At 36.4% G+C, this 12915-nt stretch overlaps 1 protein-coding gene across 6 annotated transcripts in view; it reads right to left on the reverse strand.

Annotated features, from left to right (window-relative positions):
- METTL4 (methyltransferase like 4) overlaps positions 1–12915 on the reverse strand; it is a 40846-nt gene that overhangs the window by 24616 nt on the left and 3315 nt on the right. For all 6 annotated transcript variants that reach the window (XM_032421348.1, XM_032421344.1, XM_032421347.1 and 3 more), the window contains 3 exons: positions 11742–11804; positions 4001–4370; positions 1920–1989 (listed from right to left, as the gene is read on the reverse strand). In XM_032421348.1, coding sequence (XP_032277239.1) covers positions 1920–1989; positions 4001–4370; positions 11742–11804 — 503 coding nt within the window. The remainder of the gene's footprint in view (positions 1–1919; positions 1990–4000; positions 4371–11741; positions 11805–12915) is intronic.

Genomic DNA, 12915 nt, shown 5'->3' on the forward strand with positions numbered 1-12915 from the left:
GGAGAAAGGGGAACCCTCCTACACTGTTGGTGGGAATGCAAGCTGGTGCAACCACTCTGGAAAACAGTATGGAGGTTCCTCAAAAAGTTGAAAATAGAGCTACCCTATGACCCAGCAATTGCACTACTGGGTATTTACCCCAAAGATACAAATGTAGTGATCTGAAGGGGTCTGTGCACCCCAATGTTTATAGCAGCAATGTCCACAATAGCCAAACTGTGGAAAGAGCCAAGATGTCCATCAACAGATGAATGGATAAAGAAGATGTGGTGTATATATATATACAATGGAATATTATGCAGCCATCAAAAAAATGAAATCTTGCCATTTGCAATGATGTGGATGGAACTGGAGGGTATTATGGTCAGCGAAATAAGTCAAACAGAAAGCCATGTATCATATGACCTCACTGATATGAGAAATTCTTAATCTCAGGAAACAAACTGAGGGTTGCTCGAGTGTTGGGGGTGGGAGGGATGGGGTGGCTGGGTGATGGACACTGGGGAGGGTATGTGCTATGGTGAGCACTGTGAATTGTGTAAGACTGATGAATCACAGACCTGTATCTCTGAAACAAATAATACATTCTATGTTAAAAAAAAAAAAAAAAAGAAGAAGATAGTAGGAAGGGAAAAATGAAGGGGGGGAAATTGGAGGGGGAGACGAACCATGAGAGACTATGGACTCTGAGAAACAAACGGAGGGTTCTAGAGGGGAGGGGGGTGGGAAGATGGGTTAGCCTGGTGATGGGTATTAAAGAGGGCACGTATTGAATGGAGCACTGGGTGTTATACGCAAACAGTGAATCATGGAACACTACATCAAAAACTAATGATGTAATGTATGGTGATTAACATAATAAAATAAAATTGAAAAAACAAAAGGAAATGTCCTCTCAGAAATTAATTGAACTGATTACTCTAAGAGGTGACATAAACAAAAAAGGTGACATAAAACAAATTTAAGATGGATTATACAAATTCATTCATAGCAGCTACTAAGGAAAACTATAGAGGCGAGCCTCAGAGATACTGCAGTTCAGTTCCAGACCACCACCACAAAGCTAGTATTACTTTAATAAAGTGAGTCAAATTAATTTTGGGGCTTCCCAGTGCATGTAACAGTTATGTTTACACTATTCTGTAGTCAACTAAGTATGCAATAGCATTATGTCTAGAAAAACAACATACATACTTCATTGCTAAAAAATGCTAACCATCATCTGAGCTTTCAATGAGTCATAATCTCTGTCACAGATCACTAAAACAAATATAATAATGAAAAAGTTTGAAATATTGCAAAATATGACATAAAGTGAGCAAATGCTATTGGAAAATGGTGCCAACAGATGTGCTCAGTGCAGGGTTGCCACAAACCTTCAATTATTTTTTAAAAAGGCAATGTCCGCAAAGTACAATAAAGTAAAGCACAATAAAACAAGGTATGCCCATATTCTGGCACATACTTCTAAACTTTAAAATGTGATATCAAAGGAAACAAAAATGTTGCCCTTTGGTGTTACAGAAATATCCCCGAACTGGTTCAGTCAGTAACCTCAATCATTAATAAGTATATTACTTGTGACATTCTTATACCCATATGTCATTCTAGAGCAAGAGAATTACCTAATCAGGGGAATTAAAAATTGAAGTGAAAATACTTTAGTAGTTTCAGACAACCTACATCTCAAAGTAATGCTTTTAGCAATGTAACCAGAATGTAAAAAGGACAATAGCTTTTAGAAAAGTATGGGGTGCCTGGGTGGCTCAGTCAGTTAAGCACCTGACTCTTGGTCTCAGCTCAGGTCTTGATCTCAGGGTCGTGAGTTTAGGCCCCACGTTGGAGTCCATGCTGGAAACTGAAGGGAAAAAAACAAAAAAAAACAAGGTGTATCTAATAGACAATTTATTTACACTTACCTGTTACTTCTTTTAACTGATTTGTTCTGCCATGGTGGATCCATCACAATTACATCATATGTTTTCCTACCTGAAAACAAACACACAATTTCAGAAAATACCTACCTTCTGTAGGTGATCACTTTAGAAACTAAAGTGCATTGACTACAGACACAAATATAATGGAATGCAACAAAAGGACTTACAACATCTATTCAAATAAAATAATTTAATCTAAAAAAATTGAGATTTCCCTTATAATTCAGTACCACGGGGATTTTAACATAAGTTTACCTATTGCTATTTTTGCAAAGACTACCTGAAAATAACTACAGCTCACTTAGCTGGACACCAATCTTTTGTAAATGCCCTTTATGTCTTGACAGCCGTATTAATATGGTCCTTTCAAACCTAAATGTGTTTTGTTTTTTTCATTTTTTTGCTTTACTTTTTTTAAGCTTCGTTTTGAAATAATTTATCTTAAAACTGACACACTGACCATAATAAAACTTCCTCAATTATCTACAGGTGTCTTTTTTTTCTGACCCAAGATCCAAAGCAGGATCACACACTGCATCTAATTGTCATGTCTCCTCAATCTCTTCCAATCTGGGAAAGTTCCTCAGTCTTTCTTTGTCACTTATGACCTTGACACTTTGAAGGCTATTGGCCAGTTATTTTATAGAATGTCTCTTAACTTGGGTTTGGTATTTCCTCGTGATTAAATTTAGATTATTAATGTTTGGCAAGAATACCACCAAATAATCAGGAAATACAAGATGTCAAAATGTCTCATTATTGGTGATACTATCTTTAATCATTTGGTTAAAGGGTTGTCTACCAGGTTTCTCCAGTTTTCACTTTGTAATTAATAAGTATCTGGTAAAGAGATACTTTAAGACTGTGCAAATATCCCGTGTCTCATCTTTTCACCTACTATTTTGATATCTAATTATTATGTTGTTTGCCAAATAGAAACTTTCTAGTTCTATCATTCCACCTACATTTATTAACTGGAATTTTACTGTAAGGAAGAGCTGTCCCTTCTGCTTTTATAAACATAGGTATATTTTGGTAAATGTACAATTTCACAAGTAATCAAAAGAGTGCAAATTAAGATGAGGAAGTAATAGTTTTTAAACTATTAAAATGACAAAAATAAAAAAGAACAGAAAACAACGTTCAAACATAACATAATTTTCCCATTAATTATCCTGTCATTTACCCTGAAGAATTTATGACACTGTGACATGAATAACCACTCATGTGTAACATAGCTTGACAGCAATTAAAAGATAGCTTTTCCTTAATGAACTATGTCATTTAATAACTTAAAATTTTTATATTAAATATCCAAAAAACAAGAGCATATTAAATTAAATTTCATCAATACATTTCTCTCCTACTTCATTTCTTAGAATATTATGACTTATTAAATACATATAAATCCCTGAGATAAGCAATTGATACAGATTAATTCATTTAATCTTCAAAATGACCTTCAGAAGTAGATTATTATAACTATTTTATAAACTAGGAAACTGAGGCTCAGTTTTGTGAAGTGAATAGCTCAAAGATTAACAGTTAAGCTTTAGAATCTAAATTCAAATTCAGGTGTATATGAATGTGGACTTCAATCTTTAAATTTTGTTGACATTATACAGGAAAATATTTCAAGAAATTTTAGACAATAAACTGTAACACCAGCTTAAAATGTAACCTAAAAGGCTATGGTGTTAATATTCATATCTAAAGTGTTCCTACTTTGCTATAAAGAAAAGTTAAATAAAATTGTTTGGCCAAGCCCAATTATATCGTGAATTCTTAAGTACAGAGCAGCAGCTACATTTGCTTTCATGGGGACCAATTACTTTTTGACCCTTTGTTCATTAGTCTTATTTTTTAATTTTTTTAAATTTTTTAAATGTTTTTAAACCAAAAGTCAGAGTTTTAAAATTAAATTTAAAAGGAAAAAATCACAGAGAAAATTAAGCATTTATTCTATCCTCATACTGCTGACCCACATTTAGCATTCAGACTAGCTCTTGACTTCCAAGGCCACAAAAAAATTATATTTTTCTAATAACATAGTAATTACTTACAGTTCAGAAGTGGATGCATGCAAGAAATGTCAGACAAAAGAAAACTGCTTTTTGGTGGCACCAGGTATTTCTGTCCCATTAAAGTAATCATTTTTGTAAAGCTAGAGTTGTTTTCAACAACCCGTGAAAATAAATCCTGTTCTGTAATAGACATATCTTCTTCCATCAGTTGTAATGCCTGAAGATCCACTGCATTCAGAGAAGGCAAATGCTTTGCCATTGTACATAATTCTGACAAACTGCAGGTATCAAGTGGTAAAGTAATGGGCTCACTACACTTGTCCCATTTTTCAGAAAGTGGATGAAGAAAGCCACTTTTGAGACCTTCTTGGATTAACTCTGAAGAGCCATCCAAAATCAGTCCCCTGATCTGTAAGAAAAATTTGTTAAGATACATTAAAAGGCCATTTACATTAAGACAATTCTCTAAATAATGAAATTCCTACTATGCTTTGAATATTTGAACTTATGGATTGAAATCAATATTTTATTTCTTTTTAAAGATTTTATTTATTTAATTGACAGAGAGACACAACGAGAAAGAGAGCACAAGCAGGGGGAGTGAGAGAGGGAGAAGCAGGCTCCCGGCTGAGCAGAGAGCCTGATGTGGGGCTCGATCCCAGGACCCTGGTACCATGACCTGAGCCGAAGCAGACGCTTAACAACTGAGCCACCCAGGCGCCCCTGAAATCAATGTTTTAAAGCTTACACTAAAATAATTTTATGATAAAATGTAAAGGCAAGAATGTGTGAGTATACCTTCAAATTGCTGTTTCTTAAATGTGGAATAAAACAAACTTCATAAATTCACTCACAATTAAATAACCAAACAATATACATATAAAACACATTCTTAAAAATGTATTAAGATGAATTTGAAATAAATAAATAAATAAATACGAATTTGATAACATGAATGTTTCTAGAAGCAGAATTTCTAATCTATAAAGCAAACTAAGTTTAAATCACATTTAATATTAAATTTTTCTAGTGATCTAATTTTAAAATAAACTTACCATTGAATTTATATTTCTTAAATTGTAAAGAAAAAAAAGTAACTGTTAAATGAACATACAAACAAAGTTTTGCAAAAATACAATTACAATAATTAGAAAATTAAAATCTAAGTTCCACTTCTGGGCAAGATGCAATACCAGAGGTCAGATTTAACTTTTCATCAGACATTACTTTTTTTAAAAAGTATAAAGTGTAATTTTTTTAAAAGGCTATCTGACTTAGATAGATGTCAAGTAGTGAAAAATACTGGTCCCTAAAAAAGGAAAAACGAATGATTGTTCCAGCTTACTGCCTGAGAAGATTTGCAGGCGGCAGCGCAGCAAAGGAGACCCATTCAGAGTCCAACAGTCTCTGAGTTGAGAGGATGCAGCTGGAAGTCTGAAAAGGTCAAAGCAGCTAGAGTTTGCAGGGCAGGATACCAAAGAGGAGAGAGCTGCAGAGAGAGACAGTTCTTAAAAGCTGCAGGAAGGTCCACTCAAGTCTCCCCAAGGTCAGGGAAAGAAATGATGTCAAATGATCAGAGGGAACAATCCACAGAGCTCACACAAGGCTGGGAACAGCGATCCCACCAGCCAGAATGGAAACTCTCCTAATTTACAAGGCATCAGGTAGACGACTCATAGGGGTATTGCCTCATGAGTGGGGGGAAAAATAGCTCTAAAGACTGCTCTGGTCCTAACTAAAAAACCTTAAAACAAGCTTCAAAACTTTAAAAGAAAGTCACAAAAGGATCAACCAGTTTCAAAGTAACTTTGTCCAAGAACAAAGTTGAAGAATATTTATAGGAATATGAAAATATCTAGTACTCAAGAAGCTAAAATTGAAATGTCTTACAAAAAATAAAGTTACCAGATATATAAAGAAGCAGGAAAATGCAACACATTATGGAGAAATAATCACTCAATAGAAACATACAGGAATAACAGAGATGAACAAAGAGTAGAAAAGGCTGGATAGGTTTACTTGCAGCCCATTTAAAAGATTAGGAACAAAAGTAGAAAAATATAATAAGGCACTTATCATAACCATATTCATATGTTCAAAAATGTACAGAAAAAAATAAGAATGTTAAAGAAACACAAAACTACTTAAAAAAAAAATCGAGCTTCTAGAGAAAAAAACTGCATACCACAGAAATACTGTGGGTTGGGTTCCAGACCACTGGAATAAAGTCAAGTTATCACAATAAAATCAGTCATTGAAGGCAAGGGCTGTAAGCTACAAAAGATTCGCCTGTATTTTATAAATCAGACTATATATTCTTTTCTATAATCATTACCTTTTTCGTCCCCCTTGGTGCAGTCTTTCTCAAAATACGTATTTCAACTACCTCCATTGGAATCACCTGGAGGTTGTTAAAAAATAAAAATTTCTAGTCCCATACAGGAGACATTGGGGGTTTAGTTGCAGGCCACCACAATAAAGTGACTATTGCAATAAAGTGAGTCAAATTAATTTTTTGGCTTCCCAGTGCATATAAAAGTTATATTTATACTGTATCATAGTCTATTAAGGACTCGATAGCATTACATCCTTTAAAACAATGTATATGCCTTAACTTAAAAATACCTTATTGCTAAAAAATGCAAACTACTATCTGAAATTTCAGCAAGTCATATTCTTTTTGTGGGTGGAGGGTCTTGCCTCTGTGTTGATAGCTGCTGACTCATTAGGGTGGTGGTTGCTGAAGGCTGAGGTAGCCATGGCAATTTTTTAAAATAAAACAACAATGAAGTTTGCCACATTAATTGACTCTTCCTTTCATGAAAGATTTCTCTGTAGCATGAATGCTGTTTGATAGCATTTTACCCGCAGTAGAACTTCTTTCCAAACTGGGAGTCAATACTCTCAAACCCTTTTGCTGCTTTACCAACTCAGTTTATGGAATATTCTAAGTCCTCTGTTGTCATTTCAACAATGTGCACAGCATCGTCACCAGGAGTAGTTTCCACCTGAAGGAATAACTTTCTTTGTTAGCCCATCAGAAGCAACCCCTCATCCACTAAAGCTTTATCATGAGCTTGCAGCAGTTTGGTCACATCTTCAGGCTCCACTTCTAATTCTAGTTCTCTTGCTGTTTCCACCACATCTGCAGTGACTTCCTCCACTGAAGTCTGGAACCCCTCAAGGTCATCCCTTAGAGTTGCAATCAACTTCTTTCACACTCCCGGTAATGTTGATACTTTGACCTCTTCCCACGAATCACAAATGTTTGTGTTTTTTTTTTAAGATTTTCCTATTTATTTATTCATTTGAGAGACAGAGAAAGCAGGAGCAGAGGGAAAGGCAGAGAGAGAGGGAGAAGCAGACTCCCCACTGAGCCGGGAGCCCGATGCGGGGCCCAATTCCAGGACCTGGAGATCATGACCCGAGCTGAAGGCAGACACTCAACCATCTGAGCCACCCAGGTGCCCCAAATCACAAATTCTTAATGGCATCTAGAATAGTGAATCTTTTCCAGAAGACTTTCCATTGACTTTGTGCCCAGATCCATCAGAGGAATCACTGTCTGTGGAAGTTATAGCCCTACGAAATGTATTTCTTCAATAATAAGACTTGAGTCAAAATTACTCCTTGATCCATGACCTGCCAAATGGATTTTGTGTGAGCAGGCGTGAAAACAACATACGTCTAACTGTACATCTCCATCAGAGCTCTTGGGTCACCAGGTGCATTATTAAAAATAATAAGTACTATTTTGAAAGGAGTCTTTTTTTCTGAGCAGTGGGTCTCAACAGTGGGTTTAAAAGATTCAGTAAGCCGTGTTGTAAACAGATGTGCTGTCATCCAGGCTTTGTTGCTCCACCTATAGAGCAAACACATAGTAAATTCAGCATAGTTCTTTTTTTTAAAGATTTATTTATTTATATTAGAGAAAGAGAGAGCATGAGCAGAGGGAGAGGCAGAGGGAGAGGGAGAAAATCCTCAAGCAGACTCCCTGCTGAGTGCGGAGCCTGACACAGGGCTTGATCCCAGGACCCCGAGATCACGACCCAAGCTGAAATCAAGAGTCGGATGCTTAACCAACTGAGCCACCAGGTGCCCCAAATTAGCATAATTCTTAAGGCCCCTAGAATTTTCAGAATGGTAAATGAGCACTGACTTCAACTTAAAGTCACCAGCTTCATTAGCCCCTAGCAAGAGAGTCAGCCTGTTCTCTCAAACTTTGAAGTTAGGCATTCTCCTATCTAGTTATGAAATTCCTAGATGGCATCTTTTTCCAATAGAAGGCTGTTTTGTCTATATTGAAAATCTGTTTAGTGTAGCCACCTTCAGTAATGATCTTAGCTATGTCATCTGGATCACTTGCTGCGGCTTCTACATCAGCACTTGCTGTTTCACCTTGCACTTTGATGTTATACAGACAGCTTCTTAAACCTCATGAACCAGCCTCTGCCGGTTTCAAACTCTTCTACAACTTCCTCACACATCTTTGCAGCCTTCATAGAACTGAAGAGAGTTAGGGCCTTGCTCTGGATTAGGCTTTGGCCTAAGGGAATGTTGTGGCTGGTTCAATCTTCTAACCAGACCACTCAAACTTTCTCCATATCAGCAATAAGGCTGATTTCACTTACCATTCATATGTTCATTGGGTTAGCACTTTAAATTTCCTTCAAGAACTTTTGCTTTGCATTCACAATTTCGCTAACACTTTGGTGCATGGGGCTTTTGATCTGCCTTCTTCACTGAACTTAATCATTTCCAGCTTTTGATTTAAAGTATAAGATATGCTGGGGTTCCTGGGTGGCTCAGGTGGTTAAGCATCCAACTCTTGATTTCAGCTCAGGTCATGATCTCAGGGTCATGAGATCGAGCCCCAAGTCGGGCTCCGTGCTGGCAATGGAGCCTGTTTAAGATTCTCTCTCTCCCTCTGCCCTTCCACCTCCTCGCCCCACTCTCTCAAAAAAAAAGGGGGGGGGGCACCTGGGTGGCTCAGTCATTTAAGCATCTGCCTTCGGCTCAGGTCATGATCCCAGGGTCCTGGGATTGGAGCCCTCCATCAGGCTCCCTGCTCAGCAGGGTTTCTGCTTCCCCCCTGCCCCTTCCCCTGCTCGTGCTCTCTCTCTCACTCACTTCTAATAAATAAAACCTTTAAAAATTTTTTTGAAGTATGAGACATGCAACTCTTCCTTTCACTTGAACACTTGGAGGCAACTGCAGGGTTATTAATTAACCTAATTTCAAGACTGCTGTATCTCAGGCAATAGGGAGGCCCAAGGAGAGGGAGAGAGACGGGAATGGCTCGGTGGTGGAGGAGTGAGAGCACACATTTATCAATTAAGTTTGCCATCTCCTATGTGTGCAGCTTGTGGTGCCCCGAAACAATTACAGTAGTAACATCAAAGATCACTCATCACAGATGACCAAGACAGATGTCATAATAACAAAAAAGTTTAAAATACTGCAAAAATTATCTAAATGTGACACACAGACACAAAGTGAGCAAATGCTGTTGGAAAAATGGCGCTGAGAGACTTGCGTGATGCAGGGTTGCCACAAACTTTCATTTTTTAAGAAGTGTGATATCTGCAAAGTGCAATAAAGCAAAGCACAATAAAACAAGGTATGCCTGTTCACTGCAAAAAGGAAATACATACTAGGTTGTATTAACAGCAGGTATTGAAGAAGAAAACATTAGTGCACTTGAAAACAACATAATAAAAGTGTCCAAAATGAAGAGGACAGAAAAAATATTTGAGGAGGTAATGGCCAAAAAAATTTCCAAATTTGCTGAAACTATTAATTCATAGACTCAAGCTCAATGTTGAAAACAGAGGAGGAGGGGAAAACTGCATTAAGGAACATCATAATCAAATTGCTAAAAATCAATGATAAAGAAAAAATATTCAAAGCAGCCAAAGACTTCTACTTTCAACCAAGATGGAGTCTCAGGAACAACAGCTTTCAAGACACAGGACATCAGGCAATAAAGGACAATGAAAGAAATCATAGGTAAGCCCTATGACTGCCCCAGGCAACTGCCTGGAAAATTTCCAGGCCAAAAGAAAGAAGAATCTGAACAGAGCCTTGGAAAAATCCAGAGCGAGTAGACAAAGCAGAGAATATAGGGAGGTCAAGACAAGAATTCACAGGACAGAGTACCAGACAGAAAGGAGCTACCCAGAGAGAGAACTATGTAGATCTGTAGGCAGTCACACTGGAGAAATTCCCCTAAGTACTGATGTGCTTAAGTGTATGAGGGAATTATCCAAGGCCAGGAAAAGAACTACCCAAAAGACAGAAGAAATAGTGCAGGGAGTTCCCACAGGGCCAAGAATGGTGCCCATTTCCAAATATTCAGACTGAGAAACCTCATGATTCACCAGGCAAATGGGAGCTAATTTACCACGCATCTCTGAGGAGAGGCACTGACAGCTGGTCATCCGGAATATATACCTCAAACACAAGGATGGTTACACATGAGGAAAAATCACCTACTCAATCTCCACAGATGCTTAAAAAACATTTCATAAAATTCAATAACCATGTTTGATAATAACAATAAATAAGAACAGATGGGGGGTGCCTGGGTGGTTCAGTCAGTTAAGTGTCTGCCCTTGGCTCAGGTCACAGTCCCAGGGTCCTAGGATTGAGCCCCGCATCAGGCTCCCTCTTCCCTCTCCCTCTGCTCCCCCTCCTCACTCCCCCGCCCCCCCGCTCCGGCTCATGCTCACTCTCTTACACTCTCTCAAATAAATCAATAAAATATTTTTTTTAAAAAAGAACAGATGGAAACTTCCTCACATGCTATTTGCAGGTCAGTCCAAAAGCCAGTATTATGCTTAGTAATGAAATCATCCCCACTGAGTCAGGAACAAGACAAGGATATACACTGTCATAAATACGATTTAATATTGTATTATATTTTCCAGCCTATTCATTTACAAATGAGAAGTAAATTAGAGATAAAATAATTGGAAAGCTGTAATTTAAAGTATTTCTATTTTCAGGAGTTATAAGTATTAACTGGAAAACCCCAGAGATTAAAAAAAAAAAAAAAAACTACAGCAACTTAAGAAATTGGCAAGACTTTTATAAAGAAAATCTTATGGAATGACAATAGAAACTGAAACAAATGGAAAGAACATATTTGTGTTATCAACATCTTAAAGATGTCAGTAGGCCCTAATTTAATTTATAAATTTAACTTGATGCCATAAAAATTCCAATTGCTTCTTTTTTCTAACCAGAATTAAACTGATCCTAATGGGAAATTCATATGGGAAAATAAACAAACAAACAAAACAGAAAAATTCTGTAAAAGAGAAATACAGATAAAAGGAGGGGTAAGCATACCAAATATTAAAACATACTCATGTTATAAAACCTGAAAAGAGACTGGAAGATAGAGAAATTAAGACATAAATCCAGAAATAAACTCAAATACATATGTGTATGTGTAACTCACACTTCACACCACAATGAAATCTAAATGAATCAAAGATATAAATGTGAAATGAAATAATATCCTAGAAAAAAACATGAGAAAATTCTTTCATTTTTTTCCCATGGGAAAATTCTTTTAGAGCCTTGAAGAAGAAATACCTTTTTAATTATGACTCAAAAATCCAGAAATCATAAAAGAAAAAAAAAGTCACTCCACTATTAAATTCTAACTTTGATCAAAATAATTGTTTAATTTTTAAGAACATCCTTATTTATATAGTTTTATACTACTTCACATTAATCTTCAAATGTCATCAATGAACATTTTACACCTTACCTTTGTATGATATTCCATAGCATCCAATTCACCTTGATTGAAAACAACACATCTTTTACGCTTCTAAAGAGTAAATTACAGGAAGAAAATTATGTTGCCATCTATCACAATGTTGATATTTGGAAATATATTAGTATTTCTTTTTTATCACATTTTCCCTAGTGTGTATCTCAGTCTTCAAGAGCTTAACCGACTAGTAAGGTCAGAATCAGTGAAAAGTGTATGGACTAAAGAAATAAGCTTTCCCAAATAAAAAATTACTATTTATTATTATTATTATTATTATTACAAGCTTAATAAGTGATATAAGGTCACTTAAGCCTTATCTGCTATTAATAAGAACTAGTACCAATGATAAAATGTAGCACAGACATCCGTGGAACACAAGAAAACTGTGACACTGTATAAAGTTACTAGTATCATCTATCAGTTGATATATATTGTACAATCCTCAACTTCATTTCTGAGGAGATGAACTACGCATATACTATCATTAAAAAAAAATCCAGTACACTTTCTTTTTTTTTTTTTTTCTTTTTTAAAGATTTATTTATTTGAGAGAGAGAGAATGAGAGAGAGAGAACACCTGAGAGGGGATAGGGTCAGAGGACGAAGCAGACTCCCTGCCGAGCAGGAAGCCCGATGCGGGACTCGATCCAGGGACTCCAGGATTATGACCTGAGCGGAAGGCAGTCGCTTAACCAACTGAGCCACCCAGGCGCCCAATCCAGTACACTTTCAATAGCTCTTTATGACTGATCTGAGGGCTAGGTACAAATCAGATATACTAACACTGTTCTGTATCTAACAGCTGCATAGAAAAGAACATGTAAGACAGTGCAAAATAGAGCAAGGACTTTATACCTCTTATTGCTGAAACACCAGGGCTTACATGGTAGCATACTCCCAGCAGGCTAACAATAAATGTTTGCTGGCTGAATAAATAAATGGACTGAAGATTAAGCTAATTGTACAATTTGCCTTAGCATATCAGAATTAAGGTAAGTTTTGTCAAGATAACTCATTACATACACCCATCTATATTTTTCCATATTAAAATGAGAAATTTACCCAACATAACATAAGTGAAAACATTAAAAGACGCCCATACTTAGTAAACTGTAAATGCTTGTTATTATTTTTCTGAATTAGTAATAGTATTGATAAATAATCT

The sequence above is a fragment of the Phoca vitulina genome, unplaced genomic scaffold (assembly GCF_004348235.1).
Source record: "Phoca vitulina isolate PV1807 unplaced genomic scaffold, GSC_HSeal_1.0 scaffold24, whole genome shotgun sequence".
Classification (NCBI taxonomy): domain Eukaryota; kingdom Metazoa; phylum Chordata; class Mammalia; order Carnivora; family Phocidae; genus Phoca; species Phoca vitulina.